General features: G+C 47.1%; 1 protein-coding gene across 1 annotated transcript in view; it reads left to right on the top strand.

Moving 5' to 3' along the window:
* The first annotated feature begins 7,267 nt into the window (after window positions 1–7,267).
* LOC135913274 (glycine receptor subunit alpha-2-like) overlaps window positions 7,268–24,897 on the top strand; it is a 102,709-nt gene continuing 85,079 nt past the window's right edge. The window contains exon 1 of the mRNA XM_065445863.2: window positions 7,268–7,639. Coding sequence (XP_065301935.1) covers window positions 7,536–7,639 — 104 coding nt within the window. The 5' untranslated portion in view covers window positions 7,268–7,535. The remainder of the gene's footprint in view (window positions 7,640–24,897) is intronic.

The following is a 24,897-nucleotide window of genomic DNA, read 5'->3' as shown; positions in this document are numbered from 1 at the left end:
TGGTGCTCTTAGAATATATATACAAGAAGAACGAAATGAGCGCATGAAAGATAGGGAGGTGAGGCGGTTATAATATTGTTAACCACCCAATAACAAGAACATCAACAACGACGACACCAAAAAAATGAACTATGCAACCCAATGTAAAATAAGTGCTGTTGCCTATACTTCGAAATTTAGCATAGCGAATACGCTCGAAAGCTGCTTTTGTAACGTTTATGCCTATTGGTTACAAGGTCATGAACTTATGCATGAGGTATGAGTCTTTATTTTCTGTCTGGCACATAACAGAAATTTGGCTGTAGGATGTAGGGTTTAAGTTCATCAAAGTTGTGACCTGGCTGATTGAAATACTGGGTGAGAGCTTTGGTAAGCTTTTTATCTGTGTCCGCGCGATGTTCGTTTAACGTGACCTTGACTGATCGTCCCGCTTCACCTATATATTCTTCCTTACAGAAGGAACATTCAAGCATATAAATTACATCGTAGCACCATTTTCTGCCGCTACATTCATTCTTTCTTTCAGAAAGACGGTAGTTCACTGACCCCCGCTGGAGGTCAGTGAACTACGGTTATACGCAATGAAACAACAAACGCTGTCCAGACATCCTCACTGCAACAAATATAGGCCGTCATGCTCACCATTCCTTTAATAAAGCGAATAGCTTTCTTGGAGCGTTTGGCTGTTCGCTTACATTGAGAGTGATCATCGATGGCTTCTGCGCAATTTTTTTTTCAGGAACGTGAAGGTGCTGAAAATGTTTTAGCAAGCTAGGTGAAATATCGCCTTTCATGACAAAGCAACGATTTGTGTTGTCAACCGGCAAGCAACACATACAAAATAGCTTAAGAATCAGATGCATTATGCACATCCGATAGTTTTTTTTTGTGTGTGTGTGTGTTAAATGCGAAGCCTTACTTTGCCTAGACGGAGCCAAGGTCGGAGCAAGGTCAAGGAAGCTGCGTTTTTCTCTTCATAAAATGTGGGCCGATCCCTGAGATAGCGCTGTCGCTTGCGTTGCTCCGCTAACCGCCACTGGCTGAGAACTCTCCCTCGTTCTTGGGCGTTCTAGGTGTATACGCGCGGGGGAATTGCACTCCTCGTAAAAAGGAAACTCCCCATGATCATCACGGAGGATTGGAAGGTGGAACTCTTGAAACCGGTCAACCAGCGGTTCACCCCTTACGTGGAGAATTGTTTGGCGTCACCCTAAACATCTCCAACAGGGTGCCCACTACATGACCTCGCGGTGCTAGACCCCATGTTCACCACAGAAGTTGACCTGGACACTTGCAAGTAGTTCTCGTACTTCATTACACGTAGGCCGTCATTCCCTATAATGGGCAGCATCCATGCGGCAGAAGAAGCATCAAAGATACTGAAATAGCACTTAAGAATAGCACTTAAAAAATAAAAAGTTTGCCCTACATTTGCGTCGTCGATACCTTCCACAAAATGCTTCGCATGACACAGATAATATTCAAGGATTATTTCTGCCTCAATTTCTTACATCTCTCCATTGGATTTAATGCTGCTTCATTTCATATTTAAGTGATGTGTTGAGGATATGAGGGTGCGCCCACAATATCTAATTTTTTAAAATTTTTATATCCCTTCTTTTAAGATGAACTTGTTATAAGACGAACATGTTTTCATGGGCCCTTCGAGTTTCCTTTAATGGGACTCTACCATATAAATATAAAGAAGCCGCTAATTTCTTAAAGCCCCGAACTCTCAAAGCGCTGTGTTCACAGAATTACTCTTGTGCTAGCGACCACTTACACCGCTTTCAACAATAGCACTTCGTCAACGCATTCGGATAAATGGCCTCGTTGATCGATCGGTGTGCTTCCGGTACACTTTGCGAGCTTACTTACGTAATGGCGTTGTGTTCGAGGAATGAATGTCGTCAATCACGCAAGAAACGGCAGCGTGCGTGGGCGTTGCGTACGCGGGAAAAAGAAAGTAGGAAGTTACCCATCGCACCTGTTTACGACGTGTTGCAAAAAATTGCGCGCAACAATGTAGAGGTGTGCTGTGGATTGTGTTGTTGTCGACTCTCGCATCATGTCGCGTCATTCGGGAAGCCAGCAAGTGGTAGCAGTAATAAAATATAAATGGGCGTGGGATCACGTGTGAGTCTTGTGACTTGTGGGTTCGCTTCCAGCATAAGGAATGATGACTGAGAAAGACGAATGAGAGCTCGGTGGCAAAATTCGAGTGGGGGCTTCGCGCGAATTCTTAGTTGCGCGATTGCTGAATTATAGAGCGCGTTGCCGAGGGACGGGATGCGTGCCGAGTCATCCGTAACAGTGTAGTGGTGTTCACTGGCTGCACTTAAAGCGAAGTTTTCTTTGCCTCTACCTTCGACTATTCCACTGCTGCTGTTGCTGCATTGAACGCGATAGCAAGGCTTCGCGTTGTGCTGAAAGCGCCTCAGAACGGTGGATTGGTGAGGAGCGTACCAGTGCGCCATCGACGGCGTACGCGACGAAGCCCATGTGAAACCGTTGGAGTTCGGGAGCCCTACACAGAGAGGATTGCATAAGTTACATTCCTCTATAAAAATCTGTGCGAGGATCTGGTGCGCCGTCCTCGTGGTGCTGTGTCCTGATAGGAAAAGGCTGGCGTGCCTCTTGGAATCTGTTGGGACGCTCATGGCATGTCGCATCGCCAGGGCGACACGGACAATTTCACCGTAAGAGGTGTTCGATCCGTGCATTGTGGCGGAGCGCTTTTGAGTGATTGCTGGTGGTATAATCCTCTTGAGTGCATGCTGTACCTGTGAATATGGGTAGAGTGTGCCGACGGCCGTGCCACTGGTGGTAGCTTTCGTAAGCAAGGTCGGGAAGGAGCCACCCATCTGCCGTAAATTTCCGCGTCGCTGCTCGAGCTTTTGTGTTTGATTCGTGTTTTCGGAGTGAAATAAGCAATAGACGTCGCATGTATATTGTGGTCGAAGCTTCAAGGCATGTCAAAAAATAGTTATTGTGTGGCGAGATGCTCAAATGCCTACAAAATTCTCGTCGGCGACACGCTGCTACTCATTCCTCGTGAGGCCTTGTGCGTGCGCGACGGAAGCAGTGGAGCACCCCGTTCGGGAACTTATTATTCTCACGATTTCTTTCTGTGACCGTGATATTTTTGCACTAGATGATACATGGCTTACATGACGAAATTGATGACGACGTATTCATGTTTTGGTTCAGTTTGTCGGCCGTGCAGCAGATGTGTTAAATATATAACGCTTAGATTTTGACCGTCGCTTTCTGCTTCTTCACCGTGTTGCTAACACAAGCTCCACTTCTGTTAACATGTTCGGACTGAATCATCCCAAACACCACTGACATCGTGTGCATGTCCACTCTTACAGATTTTTTATTTATTTGATTTGCACCTCAAAGGTCCCCAGACGGGACTTTATATGAAATGCCCGCGCATTTCCTAGAGCTGTAAGGCTAGAGGAGTCTGGTAACCGAACAAAGAAAAAATCGTAGCCGCAAGCTTTAGCCATCGTTGTTGGAAATAGTTATAGTCTACTACTGCTCCCGATCGTGCTTTCGTAAGCGCTCGATAGGTGGCCATCGGTTGTGCCTCTATAGGCAGTGCACTACTCGTATATATTTTTCGGTTTTGAGATGTCGCCAAGGATGCTGGTGAGCTCCGTACCAGGGCTTTCTGCCATCCCCTGTCATGCTCAGGGTGCTTATTACGTTGTAAGGAACGCACCCTTAGGTGCCAAGGAATGCACCCGTATTTAGAGTGGAAGAACAGTGTGGAGATTATCCTTCTCAAATGGTAGGATCCTAGCCGCGACAGGAGATGACGACAGCCTGTATGAGTGACTAGGAGACCTTGGCGCTGACTGAACCACAGTTGCCTCCAACAACTAGCCTAGAGTGCTGTGTGTGCCCAAGTTTAGGTGACGGTGCATGGCGGTGAAATTCGGGAGACGGTGGGACAGCTCCGTCGCTTAATGGATCATCGCGTGTATGCGCAGTTGTCTTGCTTGGCACAACCGCTGAAAAGGGAAAATGCACGTCAGTCTACTGATCACGCAGGCCTGCACCAAGCGCAACAGATTCCCTTCTCGGAGACCCGAGAGTCTCTTGCAGACCCTGCCCATCGACAGAATTTGCTCCATCTGTCGGGACGAGGGGGAAATGGTGTAGTCTGCGCAGCCGTCCGCTCGGACGTGTGCCTGCGTCGGAACGCTCACTAAGAACAGCAAGCCACGTCACCGCGCTCGAACGCTGCAGCAACGCTGTCTTGCAGCACGAAGCAGGCAGCTTCCCTCCTGCAGCCGTGCTATCCCTTAGCTGACCTCCAACGTGGAAACGATGAGGCGTGACGTGAGAAACAAATTACCGATTACTTCTTAAGAGAACAAGTTGTCTATTCGAGTGAGGTATCGCAGGGTAACGTTTATTTTGTAAAAGTCACTAAGCCCGCAGAGGCACCTTGAGGCATCACACCGAGCACCTTGAGGCATCACACCGAGCAGTAGCCTACTATGTTGCGCGCCTTTGAAGGCGCGCAACATAGTAGGCTACTGCTCGGTGCCGCAGGGCCGGACGCGCGTAACGGAGGCCGGTGTCAGTCTTATTCACACGTAGCCGCAGGACAAGAAGCTGCGTGAAACTTGGCTCGCGAAACATAAAACCGGCAAACAGTCATCGGCTACAACTCAGGTACGCAGCAAGCACAGACGCCAGGAAGATTTCTGCTACGGCGCGCGGTCTGCGATGTTCGGAAAACGCGCAATGAGACGCTCGCCCGAGTCCGCTGCCCGACTAATGTCATGACGGTTTGGTCTATGAACTTGTCCATGCTATAGATACTGGCAAGTTCAGTGGAGTGGAAAGGCAACGGTAAAAAGCACATTAAAAACAAAGCGTGGCATGAGGTCATGTTTGTGTTATGAATTAATGCACTGGATTACAAAACAGGAGCAGAGGGATATTGCACGCTGAGAATACCGATAAACATAGAGTGCGACGCAACTCGAGAAATAATATTGAAAGGTCAAAGAATTTAGAAGAAAAACAGAAAGATTTAATCGTCGCGACGGCACATCACAGTACCCGTAGGCGTTGAAGTCTCTACAATGAAATTATCTTTGAATAGCTCTGACAGCGCCCACGCAACAATGGTTGCTTGTATACTGTCAAATGCTCATATTCTGCGGCCTAAAGCTCATGGCACGGTGCGAAAACGCGCGCGCGGCGAAAGCGAAACAGTGCGCGGACAAGCATGCAGACGCGCAGTCGGTCGCTGCGAATCTGCGCGATCGCTGCATTAAGGCTTCGTTCTATTACGCTCCATTTAGTTATACAAACACTATAAGAACATATTTCACATAGTTTGATCTCAGCGCTTACCTACCTTTCACGAAAGAAGCCGGTTCGGGAGACCCCATCGCGGCGACCGCGCGCAGTGGCGTTCACTGTACGTATTCGGTAAAGAGATAGCGTGTGTAAACGATTGTGTGCTTTCAATTTGCCCAAGATTATTATTTAGACAGTAAAAAACTTCTCTCGTTTCGAAAGTACTTACAGAAATGTCCGGGAGAGCTCGCGTGTGGTGTTTTCAGTGAGCGCTGACAGCAAAACCTATGAGGAGCGCGCCACGTGATCCCTCATACTACGCCAGCGAGGCGCTTCCGATAGATGGCGACTCCGTAACTCCTCGCCGCCAATACGCAGCGCGCGAGCGTGCGTAAGGGCGCGCGGGCGTGTATGGGAAATGCAAGACGGCAGCCGCGAACATGAACGCCGGCAGTTCTGCATCGAAGACGGCGACTTCCGCGCTGACCCATACATTAGTACTCAGTACATTATTAACAAATAATGCACTGAGAACATGTAATATATCTTTATTCAACATTTCTTGCATAATAAAAGTAAGCGTAATTCAATTTCATTTCTCAGTAACTCCTATTCGAACCACTAGGTGGGGCAGCAGAGCGCCCCGCTTTTTAACCCGCTCGAGCGGGTGATCCGCTGGGCTAAAATTCTTTTTTCGCGAGCCGCTCCGCTGGCGCAACGGTGGAGACCGCTCCGCTCCGCTGGCCGTAAACCCGCTGGGCTAAAACTCTCTATTTGCACGTAGTCGACGTTTTTTAGGCTGCCTTACACTGCAGACGTAAACATCGCAGTGGATTAAGTATGCAATGAAACGTCTCGAAAGTGGATGGGTCATAGGAATTCTATCTACGCGATAGTGAAACTGCTGCTTGCTGGGAATTGTTCAGTTTACTAGTAACTGATTGAGTATAAACCTAGCAGTATACCTGGATGACGTTGTTCGGCTGGCTATGAGGAATATATTTTTTTTTTGTCCTGAAGACGTGAAAACAATGCAATCTGAGTAAAAAAATTAAAGGTTTAGTGATACTTATTTGTCAGCCAAGGTTCTGCAGGTACGACCACAGCCTCCACACTATGGCCGAAACGAATCGCTCACGTGACCGCTAAGAAATATGGCAATGTACTGTGCAACGATAAGACCATTGAAGTATTTTAGCTTCAGCGGTGAGGCAACGGATTAGTAACACAATGCGACTAGGACTCTTAGACAGCACTGCCATACGCGTATTGCATCGTAAGCCGAAAGGCGGTAATAATATGAAGTTATTAATATTAACTTTCCTTTTTCATTTTCACCCGCCGCGGTAGCCCAGTTGCTATGGAGTTGCGCTGGCGGGCTCGAGATCGCGGGTTCGAACCCAGCCGCGGCGACCACTTTTGAAATGCAAAAATGGTCGGGTACTTTGATCAGGCACTTATTGTTGGACCCCACGTGGTCAAAATTAATCCGGAGTCCCCTTCCCCTTCGGCGTGCCTCGTAGTCATACTGTAGTTTTAGCACGTGACTGCCCCCCCCCCCCGTCTCACTTCCAACACAGCATACCATAACATAAACAGGACGTTTATGATTTATTCGCGTATTTTTCCTTTTCATTTCTAGTGCTCGACTTAAGGAGCAAACCCCTATATTTTTATCTGTACAGTCGGCTGCCTTTTCCATTTCATTCTCGCGGAAAAATGAGTAAAAAATTAGCGCTGATGCTCGCACTGTAGAAGGTCGGCAAAGCCGTCAGCGTAAACGATGCGGAGAAAAAAAAACGACGCGTGAGTCGTCGTCATTCAGCATCCCTCTTAACGACTCGGCGCACTCCCGGCTCCGCGAAGCGCCCGTTCCGCTCTTCCTTTCGCGCTGCCTTCAGCGCACGCGCGGGCACTTTCCGAGAGCGCGCGCTCGAGATTGCGCGCGAAAAGGCGATCGACCTTGCCCGCTCCGTGCGCTCTCGCTCTCTCGGCCGTGCTCGGCGTGTCTGGTGGCGCGCTCCGCCGCAACGCCCAGAGGAGCGGCGGCGTGCGTCTCCGGCGGCACCGGTTGTTGAGTCAGCCTCTCCTCGCAGGAGCGCGCGAGGCGCTCGCCGGCGGCTGCTGCTGCCTCGTTCGCCGGATCGGCCTCCTCCGGCTGGACCCTAGCCAGTCAGTCGCACGCCGTGCTTGTGTGTGGGCAGCCGATGCTGCCACGGACCGCTCGCAGCATGGATACGCTTGCTCGTGTCGCCGCTCTTGTGCTTCTGATCACCGCTTGCATCGCACCCGTACCAGCTCAGGATGTCAAGTGAGTAAAGTGCCGGGATGCTGTGGCGACGACTCGCTAGTAGGACGCGCGGCCTCGCGAAAACATGGCGGCAAGAACCACGCGAAACGTTGGAGAGACTGGAAACTTTAATGACGTCGATCGGATAATCGTTTCGCCGGTGCAGCTTCTCTTTTTTTCCAAAGCTGATTAAACGGTTCCCTTTAGCGGATTTGTTGGAAGGCAGACTTAGGAAAGTGGCGTTAAAGTACTGTTTATTTGCACTTGATCGAGGTTCTACGAAAGACGTCGTGTTGGTTCGCCGGAAGTCTCTACGCATGACTGCCCCTTCATGTCTTGGACACGAACCAAGCTGACCGGTGTTATCTCCAACCCTTTCACCGCCATCTAACTTAACCGAGTTTTCTTTGTTCGTTGGGCTGCTGCATTTTCTGGCGCTACCTTGGACGCAGAAATGCCTGCCCTGTTATCGAGACGCAATGGCGTAGATGCAAGGTAGCGTCATTCCTAATCCGAAATCCTCGACTACAATGATTCAGTAGGTTTAATCGAAGTGCTCCATGATGTCAGTTACTTGCAGAAATAGCAGTGCGTCTCGTGCAGCGGTCATCCTGGCCCGGAGCATCCAAAAAAATGCGACATAAGCTCGAAGATTTCCAGGGCACACCCGCGAAAACACGAAACGAACGTTATTTATGAGTTGCCTCTTAAACTAATAAAAGTGCTGTTGTCTTCGGAATCAAAAACCGTGTATTGGTATTCGAGACATGGCGGTGCCGTTGAGCCGTGCGTACTGTCAGTACCGACAGAACAGGACGACATCGCGCGCATGTAGACTGTCTTAGCGTAAGGTTCACGCCAGTGTGACGGAACTGTTGACTACATCTATATCATTGAATTTTGAGACACGTGTAGGCAAAGAAAAAGCGAGTAATATTGAATGAAAGTGCGGATAACGAATACGTTACCAGAGCGATAGCTTACGTGCGGAGCCGTATAAACAGCAGCTGCTGGCCGCTGTTCAGTGCGTTTTTCGTTGGCTTTTTTGCAAATGTGCTCTTGATAAACGACATCATGCAGTAGTATCCAGGGGTAAATTTGCCGCCTTTAGCACCGCTGTGCGCACCACGAGTTAGGGACGAAGATGGCATTTATATATAGCACGCAAGGGGTCCATATTTGCATTTTTTTTCATCTCTGGACAACCTATTTTGCGATGTCACGCCCGCATGCGCCGTACCCATGTGGGCCGTTGGTCCCACGACGAAAGAGTTGGAGGGGCAGTGAAAAGGGCGCCCACGAGGAGTGACTTTATTATTTTTTTCTTTGCGCGCTTGGCGCGAGAATCCGGTTGTGGTGACGATAGCAGGGGCTGTTGTTTTCGTAGCGGCAGAACCGGCACTGCAGACTTTCTTTATATATATTTTTTGTCTGATCCGGAAAGGCAAAAGTAACGAGAAGATTGCATGAAGCTCACGTAGGAAGCGTAAAAAGGAAGTCGCAGCCGTGGGAAAGCTGCGTCTCTTTGCACGTGCAGGCCGTACCGGAAGAAACAAGGAAAAGGAATTGTCAAATTGAAGACCAAGGACAGAAGAACTGGCGTTACCTTGTGTGCCATTGTAAACGTAGATATGCGAAGGGGACGAGTGCCGAGAATATAATTAGTTTTGGAAACGTTGCGGAAACATCCGGCATGCACTGCCTAATCTCTGTTTAAAAGACCTTCAGACTTAATTGTTTTACCTTTGCCAGGTACCATAGTTCACGAAAAGTCCGTCCAATTTGCTTACGTCGCAAAAAGCTCATCTGCAAGATAAAAATAAAGATGTGTTGAGCGCGTAAGGATTTTTCATGGACAAGGACATCCTGTAGGTTTTCGTAACCCGTATTACCGAACGTATGAGAAAGAAATGTCGTAAGTGCTTCAGATGCTCCGTGTGTTTCACGAGTTTATCAATGTTTGCAACCCGCCGTGGTTGCTGAGTGGCTATGGTGTTAGGCTTCTGAGCACGAGGTCGCGGGATCGAATCCCGGCCACGGCGGCGGCATTTCGATGGGGGCGAAATGCGAAAACACCCGTGTACTTAGATTTAGGTGCACGTTAAAGAACCCCAGGTGGCCAAAATTTACGGAGTCCCCCCCACTACGGCGCGCCTCATAATCAGAAAGTGGTTTTGGCACGTAAAACTTCATATATTATTATTATTATCAATGTTTGCACCAATTATCGCGAAGAAATTGAAACTCGGTGAAGAGGACGCATCATATGCGTGAAGCTAGGTGAATGTGGGCGTCGGTAGATGTTCGTACTGGTTTATTAGACGCTTAGTCACTGGTACTACATGATTTGCTTTCGTGTAATCACTGTATATAAGCAGGGGTTGACCTGCGCGTTTACTTAGCTTAAGATGAGTCGAATAAAAAGGCATGTGATGACATTCACCTTAACTCTGTCGCCATGAGCTTCTGTGGTTGAAAAACTAGCTGTGAGGACGCCCGCGGGTGCCTTCCTGCGTTGCCACGACAACGGCTCGTGCACGAGGTTCGCCGGTCTTCGGCGGCAAGCGTGCGCAAACGTCGCACAAGAACTGATATTGGGGAGAGTTTGGACGAATGCAGGTTTGCCTTCGTAGCCCAAGGAAGGGGACGAGACGGGTCCGAACTGCAGCATAAGCGCTACCTGTCGTCTCGTGTTCTTTTTTTTTTGTTCGTGCGCAATCGTCCTCTTTGCGCTATCAAGGCGAACATACAAACGTTCTACAATTATCAGTTCTACTTTTATCAGTTCCACATATTCAAAGTGGAGTGGCTTTCTTCAAGCTGTCGAACCAACGCATTCAAAATTCAGCAAATAAACGCGAACGCGTTTGGAGGCTGTCAGCTTTCGTGCAGCAGAGAAGGCGATTCATAACTGCTGCACTTGTGACGGTTACGTTGCAGCATAAAATTGCAGTGTGACGTGGCCATATATATATATATATATATATATATATATATATATATATATATATATATATATATGTATATATATATATATATATATATATATATATATATATATATATATATATATATATATATATATATATATATATATATATCGCTGGCGTAGGAAGGGTTGGGGGGGGGGTGACTTACAGGACTTTAGGCCGTCCCGATATTTTTTCGTGCTGTCATGCACCACAGACCAAAACCCCGCCGCGCGTAGTCATTCTTGATTTAGTCTCGAATGTCTTTTTCACGCTCGAAAAGACATCTCAGCACGAACATTGCCAAACTGGCCTGGATATCGCGGCAGCGCCCATGCACCGGGAGTCACATAACGCCAAGGCGCCTCATGCGAGCAGTTTCAAGGGCATTTTGATGGCGAGCTAAAACTCCTCAATTTTCCAATAGTAGCGCGATTCTTAGATCTTTCCGCCACCTCGCTCTCCCCGACGCTTCCTCCTCCACGCCTCCTGTCGCCCCAGCCTCCTCCGCTGCCCCATTGGCCAATCTGTGTAACGTGGAAGCCGGCGCTGCGCTTTTGTACATGGTTCGTTCCAGCGCACTCCGACCGCCATTGTTGGCCCTGTGCGACGAAACTACGCGTAAACGGACTGATAGAGTGCGATAGCGGTACAAATTGAGTGTGTTAGGGACGAGAACTTGATTGTGATTCCGTTCTGCTGCGCCTTCGGCTGCCGCAACCGACACAGCGACGGCAAAAGGCTTCTTTCTTGACCATCCGGCGAGCGCAACGCACAAAGAAAAGTGTGGATACATAGGATGGGGCAGGCTGACTTCGAGGAAGTGGCAAAAAACGCACGGCTTTGTGAAGTGCCACTGTTTCCCAGAACGTCCTCTTTTTAGCCTAGTGCACGCCTGCCGCTTCGAAAAAGTGTGTTCATGCTGTGCGTGCTTTTAGCGCGCTTAAGTATTTCTTAATTAGATTTTATTTACTAGGTGTAACAACGTGTCGTTATTTTGTATTATTGACAATTATTGACGGCGCCTCCAGGGCACCAAGGCGGCAACGGGAATGCTTGTAATGTCACGTGCTCTCCAGAGGCCTCTGTTAGCCGTTACATGTCCCCTCCTGGAGCAGTACTTGTAAAAAAAAAGCAATTTGTTGTCGCGATTACCGAAGCACCCCGCAACGAAACAAGCGCCCTGCGACTGCTGCCACATACCGCGCCCGTGCGAGAATTACAGACCACCAAGGAGGGAATCTCTCCAGGGGCCTCTTGCAGTTCGCCTCTATCCCGGCTGCTGCCGGACGCGTCCTCTATATTGGAGGCATGAACACGGCTACTCGCACGTTTTGTGTGCAGGATTATAATGGCCGAGAAAGGCCGCGAAGCACCGCAGGCCGGCTGATAAGGATTAACATTTTTTTACTGCTCAACGTTAACATTTTTATGCGTCTGATTAAGTAAATGGGTATCGCATGCGTCATATGCACGGTATGTGAACCTACGAAACCACGTACGCATACTTTCACGCTGTCAAAACCTGAAGCTCTGGTAATTACGCGCGTGTTTGAGCCCGCCGCGTGGATGCGTCGTGTTCCAGCAACACGAACTCTCAACGTGTGCGCGCTTTACGCCTTAAATAACGGGCCTTTTCTCTATTTCTTCCGTAATTCTAACACGACCTTCTTAAGGCCAGTTACCGACTCACGAAGGAAGATCTCGATTGAAAAAAATGCTCCGCAGGATTTGAACGAATTTTTCCGCCGGTTTCCTCCGGTAGCGTGTTAGCCGTCGCCTGCTACGGCAGGGCCAGCATGGGCGGTGCCATCGTCGAGGCAGCGCCGAGCGCAGCAGGAGAGAAGTGGTTGGCGCTACTGTTGGAGATTGAGGAATCTTTATGGCGAGCGGGCTCGTCGCGGCATCTCGCGGAGGCCGCGGAATCTACGGGAGGCATTGATTTCAATTCCGAAACTTTATGGGTATAAATTTCCCATAAACGTTTGATGCGAAAGGTGCATTTACATTTCCAAAATCGTGCTTTCGATTTTCAATTCCGGAACTAGTGGGCTTAATGTTGTTATAAACATTTGACGCCAGAGGTGCGGGATTGGCTGCGTGTCGCAGTCAAGAACAAAGGACGTAGAAAATTGACGAATGGGGTAATTTTGCTCTACTATAATTCCCGTCCCCACGTGGCTAATGTGGTAAACACAAAACTGGTAAATTTCAAGTGGGAAATGCTGCAAGATCCGTCATATAGCCCATATCTGTCGCCTTGCGACTTCCACATATTGGCGCAATTGAAAAAAAAAAACAGCTCAAGGGAACCAGATTCGTGCCAGACGACGATGTGAAAGACTTTTTGAAAGAGAAACACAAGGAGTTTTATGACACGGCAATCACGCGACTCATTAGTCACTGGCACAAGTGTCTAAATGGTCATGGGGACCACTTTTAATTAAGTAACCCGTTTTTCACATATTCGCTCCGGCTCACTTGCATTTCACTCGCCCTCGTATATTTCTGTGGGGGAAAATGCGAAAACACCCGTGTAGTTGGATTTAGGTGGACGTTAAAGAACCCCAAGTGGTCCAAGTTTATAGAGTCCCCCACTACGGCGTGCCTCATAATCAGAAAGTGGTTTTGGCACGTAGAACCGCATAATTGTTTTTTCGTTGTCGTATATTTTGCAGAACTCCTGATATTTATATGTGGCTTCAGCTGCGACGATAGTTTCGGTGGAATTACAGTACACGACCGGTGACAGCTGCTCCTGCGCAACCAATTGGAACAAAGGACAGCGTCATTGAGATTTTTCCCTTGCCGTAGCATATGTACTAAAATGTAGACAAGCTTCTTGAATGACAAAGCTGCATTGAAATATTGTGCTCAACTTTTTAATTTCATGGCCTTTACATTTTTCCTACCCGCGGCATGCAGTTCTTTGCTGGTTTCGAACTGATATAGTTCTAAAGGTCATGCGATATTTTCTTTACTTATTAAATAGACGAAAAACCTGGAATAATTAATAGCACTTATTTTGGGCACAATTTTTGGGACACACGAATATATTCTTTTATGACAAAAGTACATATTTTACGTGTCTTGAGATCGCGTAGCGTTCAGGAAATCGTTTGCAGCATCTTTGGCAATGGCAATGCAGTTATTATTCTGGCATTTCATCCCTCGACAAATTCTACAAGGAGGAGGCCGAGCTGCGACGCGTTTCTTATTATGTCCAAGGAAACCGAAGAGCGAACACGAGTGTCCGTAACAACGTGCAACCCGCATTTTCTTCATTTATTCGTGCGGTGCTCTCTCTTCCGGATGCGTCATCCTGGTTAGCGGTGGCGGTCGCCAGCGTGCTGCATCTTAATCGCGCGACTCATCGCTTAAACCTTCACGAGCGATCTGCATGTTAATGGATTTGCACGGGTGGAGCCGACGTCCGCGTTTAATCGCTTCGGTCCGGTACCGTCGCCGCGAGTGCCAAGTTAATGTGGGGAATCTTTGGCTTCGGTTCCAGTTTCCCACGTTCGTTCGCCGAAGGCGCCGGAGATCTTTAACTTCCGGGCTCGGAAGCTCGTGGGAGGGCTCATCCGGTGGCGATGTGCGCGGGTTAGTGCGCGCGCCGTGCCGGGCAGCATATCGTCGAGCCGCCTGTATATTTATGACGCACGCTAGGAATCCCCCAAGGAGTGCGAAACCCGTCGGCCCACTCCCTTCGGCGACGCTCGTAACGGCTGCCGACGCAGCTGCGAGCAACACGTGCCGTTCGAAGGACGTATCGCGCGTGTCCGCCGGCGACGGCACGATTCCGTGCCCGCGGACGGAGGTCACCTCTGAATTCGGCTCGCGAACCAAACGGCATCGCTGGATTCGTTCATTTGTGTCCGTGTTCATTCGGGCGGTCGAGCACTGCCTACATACTTCTTAAAAGAGCTCTTAAAAATTTTTCCAGTTCATTCGGGCCGTCGAGCACTATCTACATATTTCTTAAAAGAGCTTTTTAAATTTATTTCGTTATTGAATTGGTTTCATTTGATCTGTCAATGCCGTTTTCACTTAAAGGGTAAAGACATAATAAATAATAATGGAAAGGGGACATGTGCCAGCAGAGAGAGAGGGAGAGATAAAGGGGATGGAAATGCTACGGAGGTTAAGCAGATAAGATTCTGGTTTGCTACCCTGCACTGGGGGAAGGGTATGGGGAGACGCAAAAAACAGCGGAGAGAAAAAGCAAACAAACGAAAAAAAATATGCTGATGCGAGCAGCATCGCCATGGTACTAGCGCGGACTAAGGACGTTTCTATTTGGTTTCAGTGGCTCGTTGACACCGTTGAACGCCGCGTCCCGTGCCATGAAATGCTCTTATAATTTATTCTGTCAGGTATGGTTAATCTTTCACGGCCTAATTGTTCGGTTATAACTCAGTTCCCGTAGTGAAGCTTGTAGTTCTATCTTTAGTTTTTCCCTTCCTGGGAGTAGGGCGCAAAGCCATATGTAAAAAAAAAAGTAAGTAAAAGTTGAGTAGGTGGGTGGGTAGGTGGGTAGGTAGGTAGGTAGGTAGGTAGGTTGATAAATTTTACTTTATCATTATTACATCAATACGAAAATTAATACAGACATTCTCTGCCCTTCTTTTCGCACCCGTTTCGATACTCTCATATTTTAACCGCGGTTGTTTCGCACTCCTGTACAGATACTATTCCACGAGCTAAACGAACGGCTCTACTAGGGCCACTGTCTAATATACATAAGTACTCACCACTTATCTTACGATCATCATCCATCTCATACTTTCACTCCCCTTCCCTCCTCCCCAGTGCAAAGTAGCAGACTAGCGTGCACTAGCTCAGGTCGACCTCTCTGTCTTTCCAGTCAAGAAATTCGATCTATCGAGACTCGATGTTACCAAACATCAACTTCCTTCTCAAGTACCCGTTGCTTAGTTGGTTATTAATGATTTACAGCAGCGCAATAAATAAATAAAAAAAATCACGGGAAGAACAATCAGAACTGAAACACATAGGAAGCGCTTCCTGTGCCTCTGTTTTCGGCTTGCGTACGTCTTTTGCGTGTGGACTGTTTCCCCTAACTCATGACTTATGCACAATGCCTGTGATGAAACTCTCTTACCACTTGTGGCTGGGCTAGTTGGTTCATATGTTTTGCAGGGTAACAGGAGCGAAAACATGTAAGGAATCGACCTCACGGTCGCTTCCTGACGTGCCTGGGCTTCTTATATATATACACGCCGTTGAATGGTGCAGTCGCCAACGCAAGAAATTTTTTTTTCTTTTACGGTGGTTAAAAATCAACGATTCCTCAAGCCAGATTTCTGAAACAGTCTTTGAAAAGGGAAAGTTCGATAACAAGTCATAGGGTGCACGTTGAAGAAACCCAGGTGGTAAAAGTTAATCAGGAGTCCCGCACTACCGCGTGTCTCGTAATCACGTCGGGGTTTTGGCACGCAATGCCCCGGCATTTAATAAAGTATGCCGTAAAGAAGAAGCAATGTAAGGTCAATTTCGACGAGAATAACGAAGCGCCTAAGGGGTTAGGGGAGCCGCCGTGATGCATCGGTTATTTGGCCCATGTGACAATTGCGAGATTTGCTTGTAAGCGCCTGTTCACAGACTTCACTTTGTTGGCACTCCAACTTAAAGGGCAACTCAAATAGGCATCGGGTAGCGGTAGTTTCTTTGTCCAAGCAAACAGCGTCTTTTCGGCAAGGCTTATTTCTGGCTTCAAGCAGTGAGCTGTTTCTTTAACAAAGCGGCACACGTCTCTTCCGCACTCATTTCTCACCGAGAAATGGAAGCGGTGCAGAACCGAGTGTCTGGAGAGTCGTTTCGGTGGCTACAGTGTTTAATGACTCTGTAAAGCCTTCTCTGTAACGCCACCACAGGCCTTGAGGGTATAATAAATGAAGTGAGAAACAGGAAATATTTGTAAATGGTGCAAAGTTGGTAGTGAACGTGCACGAATGCATCGCTTTGCACTGCCTGTAGAGCAACAAACAGTAATTGCAGTGCGATCATGTACACCACACAAATAGCATGCGTGACTTGTCTGGGATAATGCCGATCTTCCTGAGCGTCGATACAGCGTCGATAAACGCTGTAGTGTTCTCAAGTGCTTTCCATGCTATTCCTTGGAACTGGCCGCATGGAATATACGGGGTGATCACTTTAAAATTTTAGTGAATTTTAAAAAATCGTCTTTGGCAGATAGCATAATTCTAGTTCTTGAGCTGGATTGTTCGAAATGGCGAACATTCCTAGCATGGGAAATCAAAACACATATTCGTATAATTAACAAAAGTGCACTAGTTAAGTCTTCATTATATAACTTAGGCCACAGGTAATTAACAGATATTCACTAATGTACTTGGTAATTAATTACTTTATTGCACATAGTGCGATTTAAGAATTGTAGCCGGTGAGTTTGCAAGACGGTATGTATCCATTTGAAATGAATTGACAGGATTACACTAGTTTCGAGAAATTATTTCCCCAAAAGGGGGACAAGATACATAGGCATTCCTGTTAGTTTTGTTCTTCAGCGCATAAAAGGCTGTTTTGTAAAAAAAAGTTAGTGGTACAGTGCACATTTTACGGCGAGTTTCATGGTGCTTATTTATGATCTGGTGTCATTCTGGAAATTCATTCCAAGTTTATAAGCCTTGTAAGCTCACCGGCTACACTGGTGATTTGCAATGTGTACAATAATGTAATTAAGAAGTTAATTAGTGATTTATTTTTAAGTAGTGGAATATGCGTTGTGGTTTCACCTCTCTAAATCGCCCAGCTCAGGGATTGAAATTCTGTTATCAGCAACAGGCGATTATTTTAAAAATTCCGTAAAAATTAAAGATGATCACCCTGTATAATATCAAAATAATAGAAATATATCAAACAATGACACGGAACTCAGGGTGATGAGGGTAAGGCAGGAAGTGTTTTTCTCTTGATAATTATTCTCTGTTGACTGAAGCGTACAGTTCCCTGGCTCCTGTGTGCGGGCTGAAACAAAGTTTTTTTTAATTATTTGTTCACAGTTACGGGCGTCGCGGTTCTGTTTTGTGCACACTCCTATGGTAGATTAAACTTGTGGCCGGCCTTCCCAGAAGTACTAAGCGAATTTTAACAACTTTGTAGTTATATAAATGATGTCTGATGGCTAACACCTTGGCCCTAAAGGGTAAGATCGAAGCGTAGATGCGAATCAATGACTTTTTTGTAGCATGTAAGCACAATGACAGCTGAGACAGACGACGCGCTAATTGCATGAAGTAAACTTTAATAGCTATCGTTTCCCAACTTTCGTGAGCGATATTTAGGAGCGTATCGCGTGGTAGAATTACTACACACTTTCATTGCACAATTAAGCTCAGGTGCACAGAGCTGATCATCTAATATACAATAATTACGAGTGTGCAAGGTAATTTCAAGCAGGGATGTACGCATGCATGTGAATGTAGCACTCGTGAGATTTTGTGGGGCGGCAACAAGGCGGTGGCATTTGCAGCGAGAAGTATGTTGGTGGTAGTGCTGCCGAGCTGTCCTTTACTTGAAAGTAATGGTGGTGGCGGGAATCGCGGACGTGGTTAATAACATCTAAAACGAGACATACAATTACCTGAACGTGTGGTTTGTTTTTAACGGAAATGTGCAAAAAACACAAAAAATGGATATTCGTTGAAATGAAAAAAAAAAAATTACGAAACTTCCTCCAGTGATACTTGTTTGGCACATGTTGGCAATATACAGACAGAACACCGTAAGCGAGCCTCACCCCAAGTCACCTGTGACTTGGTGTGGAATTCGTGCGGACAGTTCTCGTCGGATGTGAAATAGAAGTGCACGTTACATTTCCTCTACATTAGCGGCTTGGCACCAATGCAGCTCGTAATATTGCGATGGTCTTTCTCCTCTGACCGTGTTTTCAAAACAAAGCAAGCCGTGCGCAAGACTTCTTACATGTCCTGTAATCCGGCTTTAGTACAGCACTTTGTGTCTGTCATTCAGTCTTGGCTAAAGCCGTTTATCCAGGAACTTCGTAGTCAAAAAGCTAAAACTCAGGGAAAAAATATGTTCAGGTGTTTCGTCTGTAAGGAACACATGTCCATAAACGGGGTCTTATGTTAAACATAGAAAAAGCTTAAAGTGATGGAAAGCTTAAAGATAACACAGAAAAAAGAAATACGCGAAATGCCGTCACTAGTACTGGCAAGCGCTATTAAAATGCACCTTTCTGTGCAAGCGTTTGAAAACAGCGGAAGTGTTGAAATATCTTGCAGATGGGAGCACAGAAGTGGTACGGAAAGAAAGAGACAGGACAGGACGGTGTGTTTCCAGGAGAGGTAGTGAATGTTTCCTGTCCTGTCTCTCTCCTTCCGTAACATAAGACATTTCGAGCCAGCTAGCCCAAAAATGTAATTGGAATACTTGGAAGTGAAGGGATCGCTACTTTCAAGAAGGCAGTGACGATTGATTCCGGTAGCAAGACGAAGTGAGAGTGATCTGAAAAATGTGGTAAGATTACGTTGAAGATGAGCTAAACTTGTAGGAGCTGACGAAAGTGCTTGTCACTGATGGGACGGAGCGTGAATACTCCATCAATCACGCGACGCGTTAAGGAAATGGTATGCAACGCTGTGCGTGGGTGGAGCAATCTAGTGGAGTGACGCGCTCGTGCCATTAGACAGCTACGTGAGGGCGGTATCAATCAGCTGCCTAATTGAAAAGGTAATAATTGAAGCGCCAATAGTGTTGTACATTCATCGGCCCCTAGGGCATTGTATGTATGTATGTATGTATGTATGTATGTATGTATGTATGTATGTATGTATGTATGTATGTATGTATGTATGTATGTATGTATGTATGTATGTATGTATGTATGTATGTATGTATGTATGTATGTATGTATGTATGTATGTATGTATGTATGTATGTATGTATGTGTGTGTGTGTGTGTGTGTGTGTGTGTGTGTGTGTGTGTGTGTGTGTGTGTGTGTGTGTGTGTGTGTGTGTGTGTGTGTGTGTGTGTGTGTGTGTGTGTGTGTGTGTGTGTGTGTGTGTGTGTGTGTGTGTGTGTGTGTGTGTGTGTGTGTGTGTGTACCACAGAATTGATCTCTCGCTTTACGGTAATTGTGGCAGACAGTTAAGCCACGGGACACATAGGAACAATTAATTAGCCGTTATTTCTATGCGAAGCAGTAAGAAATGATGAAAGTGGGTAGACAGGTAGCTTGCTGCGGGGGTGGGAACCCAGCCCACATCGGCAGCATTACGCATGCGATGCACACATTACCAATTAACCCATGCCGTGGCACGGCCTTGCGCTCCTTCACTTTCTGGATTTTCTCTTGTGCATGATCACTGGATCTACAGCCCTGGGAGTGCTAGTCCACGACACTCACGGATTATTAAAGGGTTATGCTCCAACGAGGCCTTACATATGGGAAAACAGCCGTATATGGGCTATTATCATGTATCCTCCGGGGCAGTTGTGTGCACACACGCACGCACACACTCGCACACGCACGCGCACGCACGCACGCGCGCACACGCACGCACGCACGCGCGCACACGCACGCACGCACGCGCACGCACACACACACACAGAGCAAGGGGAATATAGATGCCTGACTTCTGTTAAATACGTCTGTTATTTAATTGAAATACACAAACAAATCGTATAAACAAAAATTTGTCTCGTTATCCCGTTAGGACGCAGCCGGTTAAGCCGAATTTTTGTACCTGCATTAAGAAAAATGCGGGAACGTTAGGCTAGTTAAGTACTTAGTGAAGTAAATCCGTCTACCAAAAACCGATAATTTAGGCCGCACTTTTGTGGCCACAACAGAAGCCGGCCACTTTACCCAGTAGAAGAACCGGATTGGCAAGCTGATGACGCGACTGTGACACGAGAGGCGAGTTGGGTGTGTGTGTGCGCACACGTACACACACACACATAGGGCTACATCAGTATCTGCGATGGCACAGAAACTCACCGTGAGTAACACCATAAACCAAATTGACAAAGTAACTTGGTGTCTCTGTGCACTGCTGGAAGTGAGCGCAGCTTCAAAAGGGCCTAGTGGTTGCAGCTTCGTCGTTCCGTTGGGCTGCGACATGCGTTTCACTCGTCGTGTGTCCCTTGTTTTCCATTAACTTCTTGTCACTATGTCTGCCGCAGCGCGACAAACTGATGGTGGCTCTGCACGCTGACCAACTATGGTTATGACACTTCCCAGTAGTTATCAGAACCAGCGGAGTTATCACATGGTGCACGTGAATGATTTTACGCACTTTCTTTTTTTTACAAAAAGCGAATAGTCTCCTCGGCTCTATTATTTATTTACAAATACAAAAATTCGTCCGTGTTCGTGGTTGGTGGACGGATTTTCACCGCCAATGCAACGGCGCCTATATAAGCTAAGGAGGCGTGGACTCGCGCGACGGAGTGGAAAGTAAATTTATGCACCCGTATGCCCATGTACAGGAACGCCATGTTCGGTGTTCGGCGAACGCCATGTACAGGTGTATGCGACGGCTACAACGTATCCCACATGCAGTGCAGCACACTCGATATAAACAAAGCAGACTGAACTGCAGAGCAGTAAATTATGTGTTTTAGTGAACACTGGTGACTGTCACTTCGGGAACACTGTTACAGTGCATTTGCAAAAAAAAAAAAGCTTGTCTGTCTACCTTCAATTGAAAGATGAGTTACGGGGCGCGTTCATTGCGAAATGCCGATTTCAGAATAACGTGCTGTCAGCCTGTGCCACCACCTGAGATGTGCAGAGAATACGCGGGGAATGCGGGAGATGGAAATTCAAGATGATCAGCGAAACGAGAACACGGTGAAAGCCGGAGCCAACGTTTCGACAAGTGGGCTTGTCTTTTCCACGGCGACGTATGCTCTCGTCGGCACAGTAGATGTAGGCATGGTTCTTCTAAAGGGGGGAGTGGGCGAGGTGGGTGGGAAAGGCAGTGACCGAGGGTGTGTTAGTGGCGATGGTGTAGAATTGCAAAGACAGATAATGTGCTACTGAACGTCGGTGGAAGGAATGTGAGGTAGCGTCGTGTGTCAGCCGGTTGACATGTCACTGTAGGTTCCTCTTTTCGTAGAAGAGACCCTGAAGACATGGAGGTGGGGGGGGGGGGGAGGTGATTATCTGCTTCACTGGAGGTCAGTGAAGTATCGTATCTCTGAAAGAGAGAATAAAAGTAGCGGTAGGAAATGGTGCTCTTAGAATATATATACAAGAAGAACGAAATGAGCGCATGAAAGATAGGGAGGTGAGGCGGTTATAATATTGTTAACCACCCAATAACAAGAACATCAACAACGACGACACCAAAAAAATGAACTATGCAACCCAATGTAAAATAAGTGCTGTTGCCTATACTTCGAAATTTAGCATAGCGAATACGCTCGAAAGCTGCTTTTGTAACGTTTATGCCTATTGGTTACAAGGTCATGAACTTATGCATGAGGTATGAGTCTTTATTTTCTGTCTGGCACATAACAGAAATTTGGCTGTAGGATGTAGGGTTTAAGTTCATCAAAGTTGTGACCTGGCTGATTGAAATACTGGGTGACAGCTTTGGTAAGCTTTTTATCTGTGTCCGCGCGATGTTCGTTTAACGTGACCTTGACTGATCGTCCCGCTTCACCTATATATTCTTCCTTACACAAGGAACATTCAAGCATATAAATTACATCGTAGCACCATTTTCTGCCGCTACATTCATTCTTTCTTTCAGAAAGACGGTAGTTCACTGACCCCCGCTGGAGGTCAGTGAACTACGGTTATACGCAATGAAACAACAAACGCTGTCCAGACATCCTCACTGCAACAAATATAGGCCGTCATGCTCACCATTCCTTTAATAAAGCGAATAGCTTTCTTGGAGCGTTTGGCTGTTCGCTTACATTGAGAGTGATCATCGATGGCTTCTGCGCAATTTTTTTTTCAGGAACGTGAAGGTGCTGAAAATGTTTTAGCAAGCTAGGTGAAATATCGCCTTTCATGACAAAGCAACGATTTGTGTTGTCAACCGGCAAGCAACACATACAAAATAGCTTAAGAATCAGATGCATTATGCACATCCGATAGTTTTTTTTTGTGTGTGTGTGTTAAATGCGAAGCCTTACTTTGCCTAGACGGAGCCAAGGTCGGAGCAAGGTCAAGGAAGCTGCGTTTTTCTCTTCATAAAATGTGGGCCGATCCCTGAGATAGCGCTGTCGCTTGCGTTGCTCCGCTAACCGCCACTGGCTGAGAACTCTCCCTCGTTCTTGGGCGTTCTAGGTGTATACGCGCGGGGGAATTGCACTCCTCGTAAAAAGGAAACTCCCCATGATCATCACGGAGGATTGGAAGGTGGAACTCTTGAAACCGGTCAACCAGCGGTTCACCCCTTACGTGGAGAATTGTTTGGCGTCACCCTAAACATCTCCAACAGGGTGCCCACTACATGACCTCGCGGTGCTAGACCCCATGTTCACCACAGAAGTTGACCTGGACACTTGCAAGTAGTTCTCGTACTTCATTACACGTAGGCCGTCATTCCCTATAATGGGCAGCATCCATGCGGCAGAAGAAGCATCAAAGATACTGAAATAGCACTTAAGAATAGCACTTAAAAAATAAAAAGTTTGCCCTACATTTGCGTCGTCGATACCTTCCACAAAATGCTTCGCATGACACAGATAATATTCAAGGATTATTTCTGCCTCAATTTCTTACATCTCTCCATTGGATTTAATGCTGCTTCATTTCATATTTAAGTGATGTGTTGAGGATATGAGGGTGCGCCCACAATATCTAATTTTTTAAAATTTTTATATCCCTTCTTTTAAGATGAACTTGTTATAAGACGAACATGTTTTCATGGGCCCTTCGAGTTTCCTTTAATGGGACTCTACCATATAAATATAAAGAAGCCGCTAATTTCTTAAAGCCCCGAACTCTCAAAGCGCTGTGTTCACAGAATTACTCTTGTGCTAGCGACCACTTACACCGCTTTCAACAATAGCACTTCGTCAACGCATTCGGATAAATGGCCTCGTTGATCGATCGGTGTGCTTCCGGTACACTTTGCGAGCTTACTTACGTAATGGCGTTGTGTTCGAGGAATGAATGTCGTCAATCACGCAAGAAACGGCAGCGTGCGTGGGCGTTGCGTACGCGGGAAAAAGAAAGTAGGAAGTTACCCATCGCACCTGTTTACGACGTGTTGCAAAAAATTGCGCGCAACAATGTAGAGGTGTGCTGTGGATTGTGTTGTTGTCGACTCTCGCATCATGTCGCGTCATTCGGGAAGCCAGCAAGTGGTAGCAGTAATAAAATATAAATGGGCGTGGGATCACGTGTGAGTCTTGTGACTTGTGGGTTCGCTTCCAGCATAAGGAATGATGACTGAGAAAGACGAATGAGAGCTCGGTGGCAAAATTCGAGTGGGGGCTTCGCGCGAATTCTTAGTTGCGCGATTGCTGAATTATAGAGCGCGTTGCCGAGGGACGGGATGCGTGCCGAGTCATCCGTAACAGTGTAGTGGTGTTCACTGGCTGCACTTAAAGCGAAGTTTTCTTTGCCTCTACCTTCGACTATTCCACTGCTGCTGTTGCTGCATTGAACGCGATAGCAAGGCTTCGCGTTGTGCTGAAAGCGCCTCAGAACGGTGGGTTGGTGAGGAGCGTACCAGTGCGCCATCGACGGCGTACGCGACGAAGCCCATGTGAAACCGTTGGAGTTCGGGAGCCCTACACAGAGAGGATTGCATAAGTTACATTCCTCTATAAAAATCTGTGCGAGGATCTGGTGCGCCGTCCTCGTGGTGCTGTGTCCTGATAGGAAAAGGCTGGCGTGCCTCTTGGAATCTGTTGGGACGCTCATGGCATGTCGCATCGCCAGGGCGACACGGACAATTTCACCGTAAGAGGTGTTCGATCCGTGCATTGTGGCGGAGCGCTTTTGAGTGATTGCTGGTGGTATAATCCTCTTGAGTGCATGCTGTACCTGTGAATATGGGTAGAGTGTGCCGACGGCCGTGCCACTGGTGGTAGCTTTCGTAAGCAAGGTCGGGAAGGAGAGCCACCCATCTGCCGTAAATTTCCGCGTCGCTGCTCAAGCTTTTGTGTTTGATTCGTGTTTTCGGAGTGAAATAAGCAATAGACGTCGCATGTATATTGTGGTCGAAGCTTCAAGGCATGTCAAAAAATAGTTATTGTGTGGTGAGATGCTCAAATGCCTACAAAATTCTCGTCGGCGACACGCTGCTACTCATTCCTCGTGAGGCCTT

This window comes from Dermacentor albipictus, chromosome 5, assembly GCF_038994185.2.
Source record: "Dermacentor albipictus isolate Rhodes 1998 colony chromosome 5, USDA_Dalb.pri_finalv2, whole genome shotgun sequence".
Taxonomy (NCBI): domain Eukaryota; kingdom Metazoa; phylum Arthropoda; class Arachnida; order Ixodida; family Ixodidae; genus Dermacentor; species Dermacentor albipictus.
The sequence above is the reverse complement of the archived record's forward strand: the minus strand, read 5'-3'. Positions and strand labels throughout refer to the sequence as shown.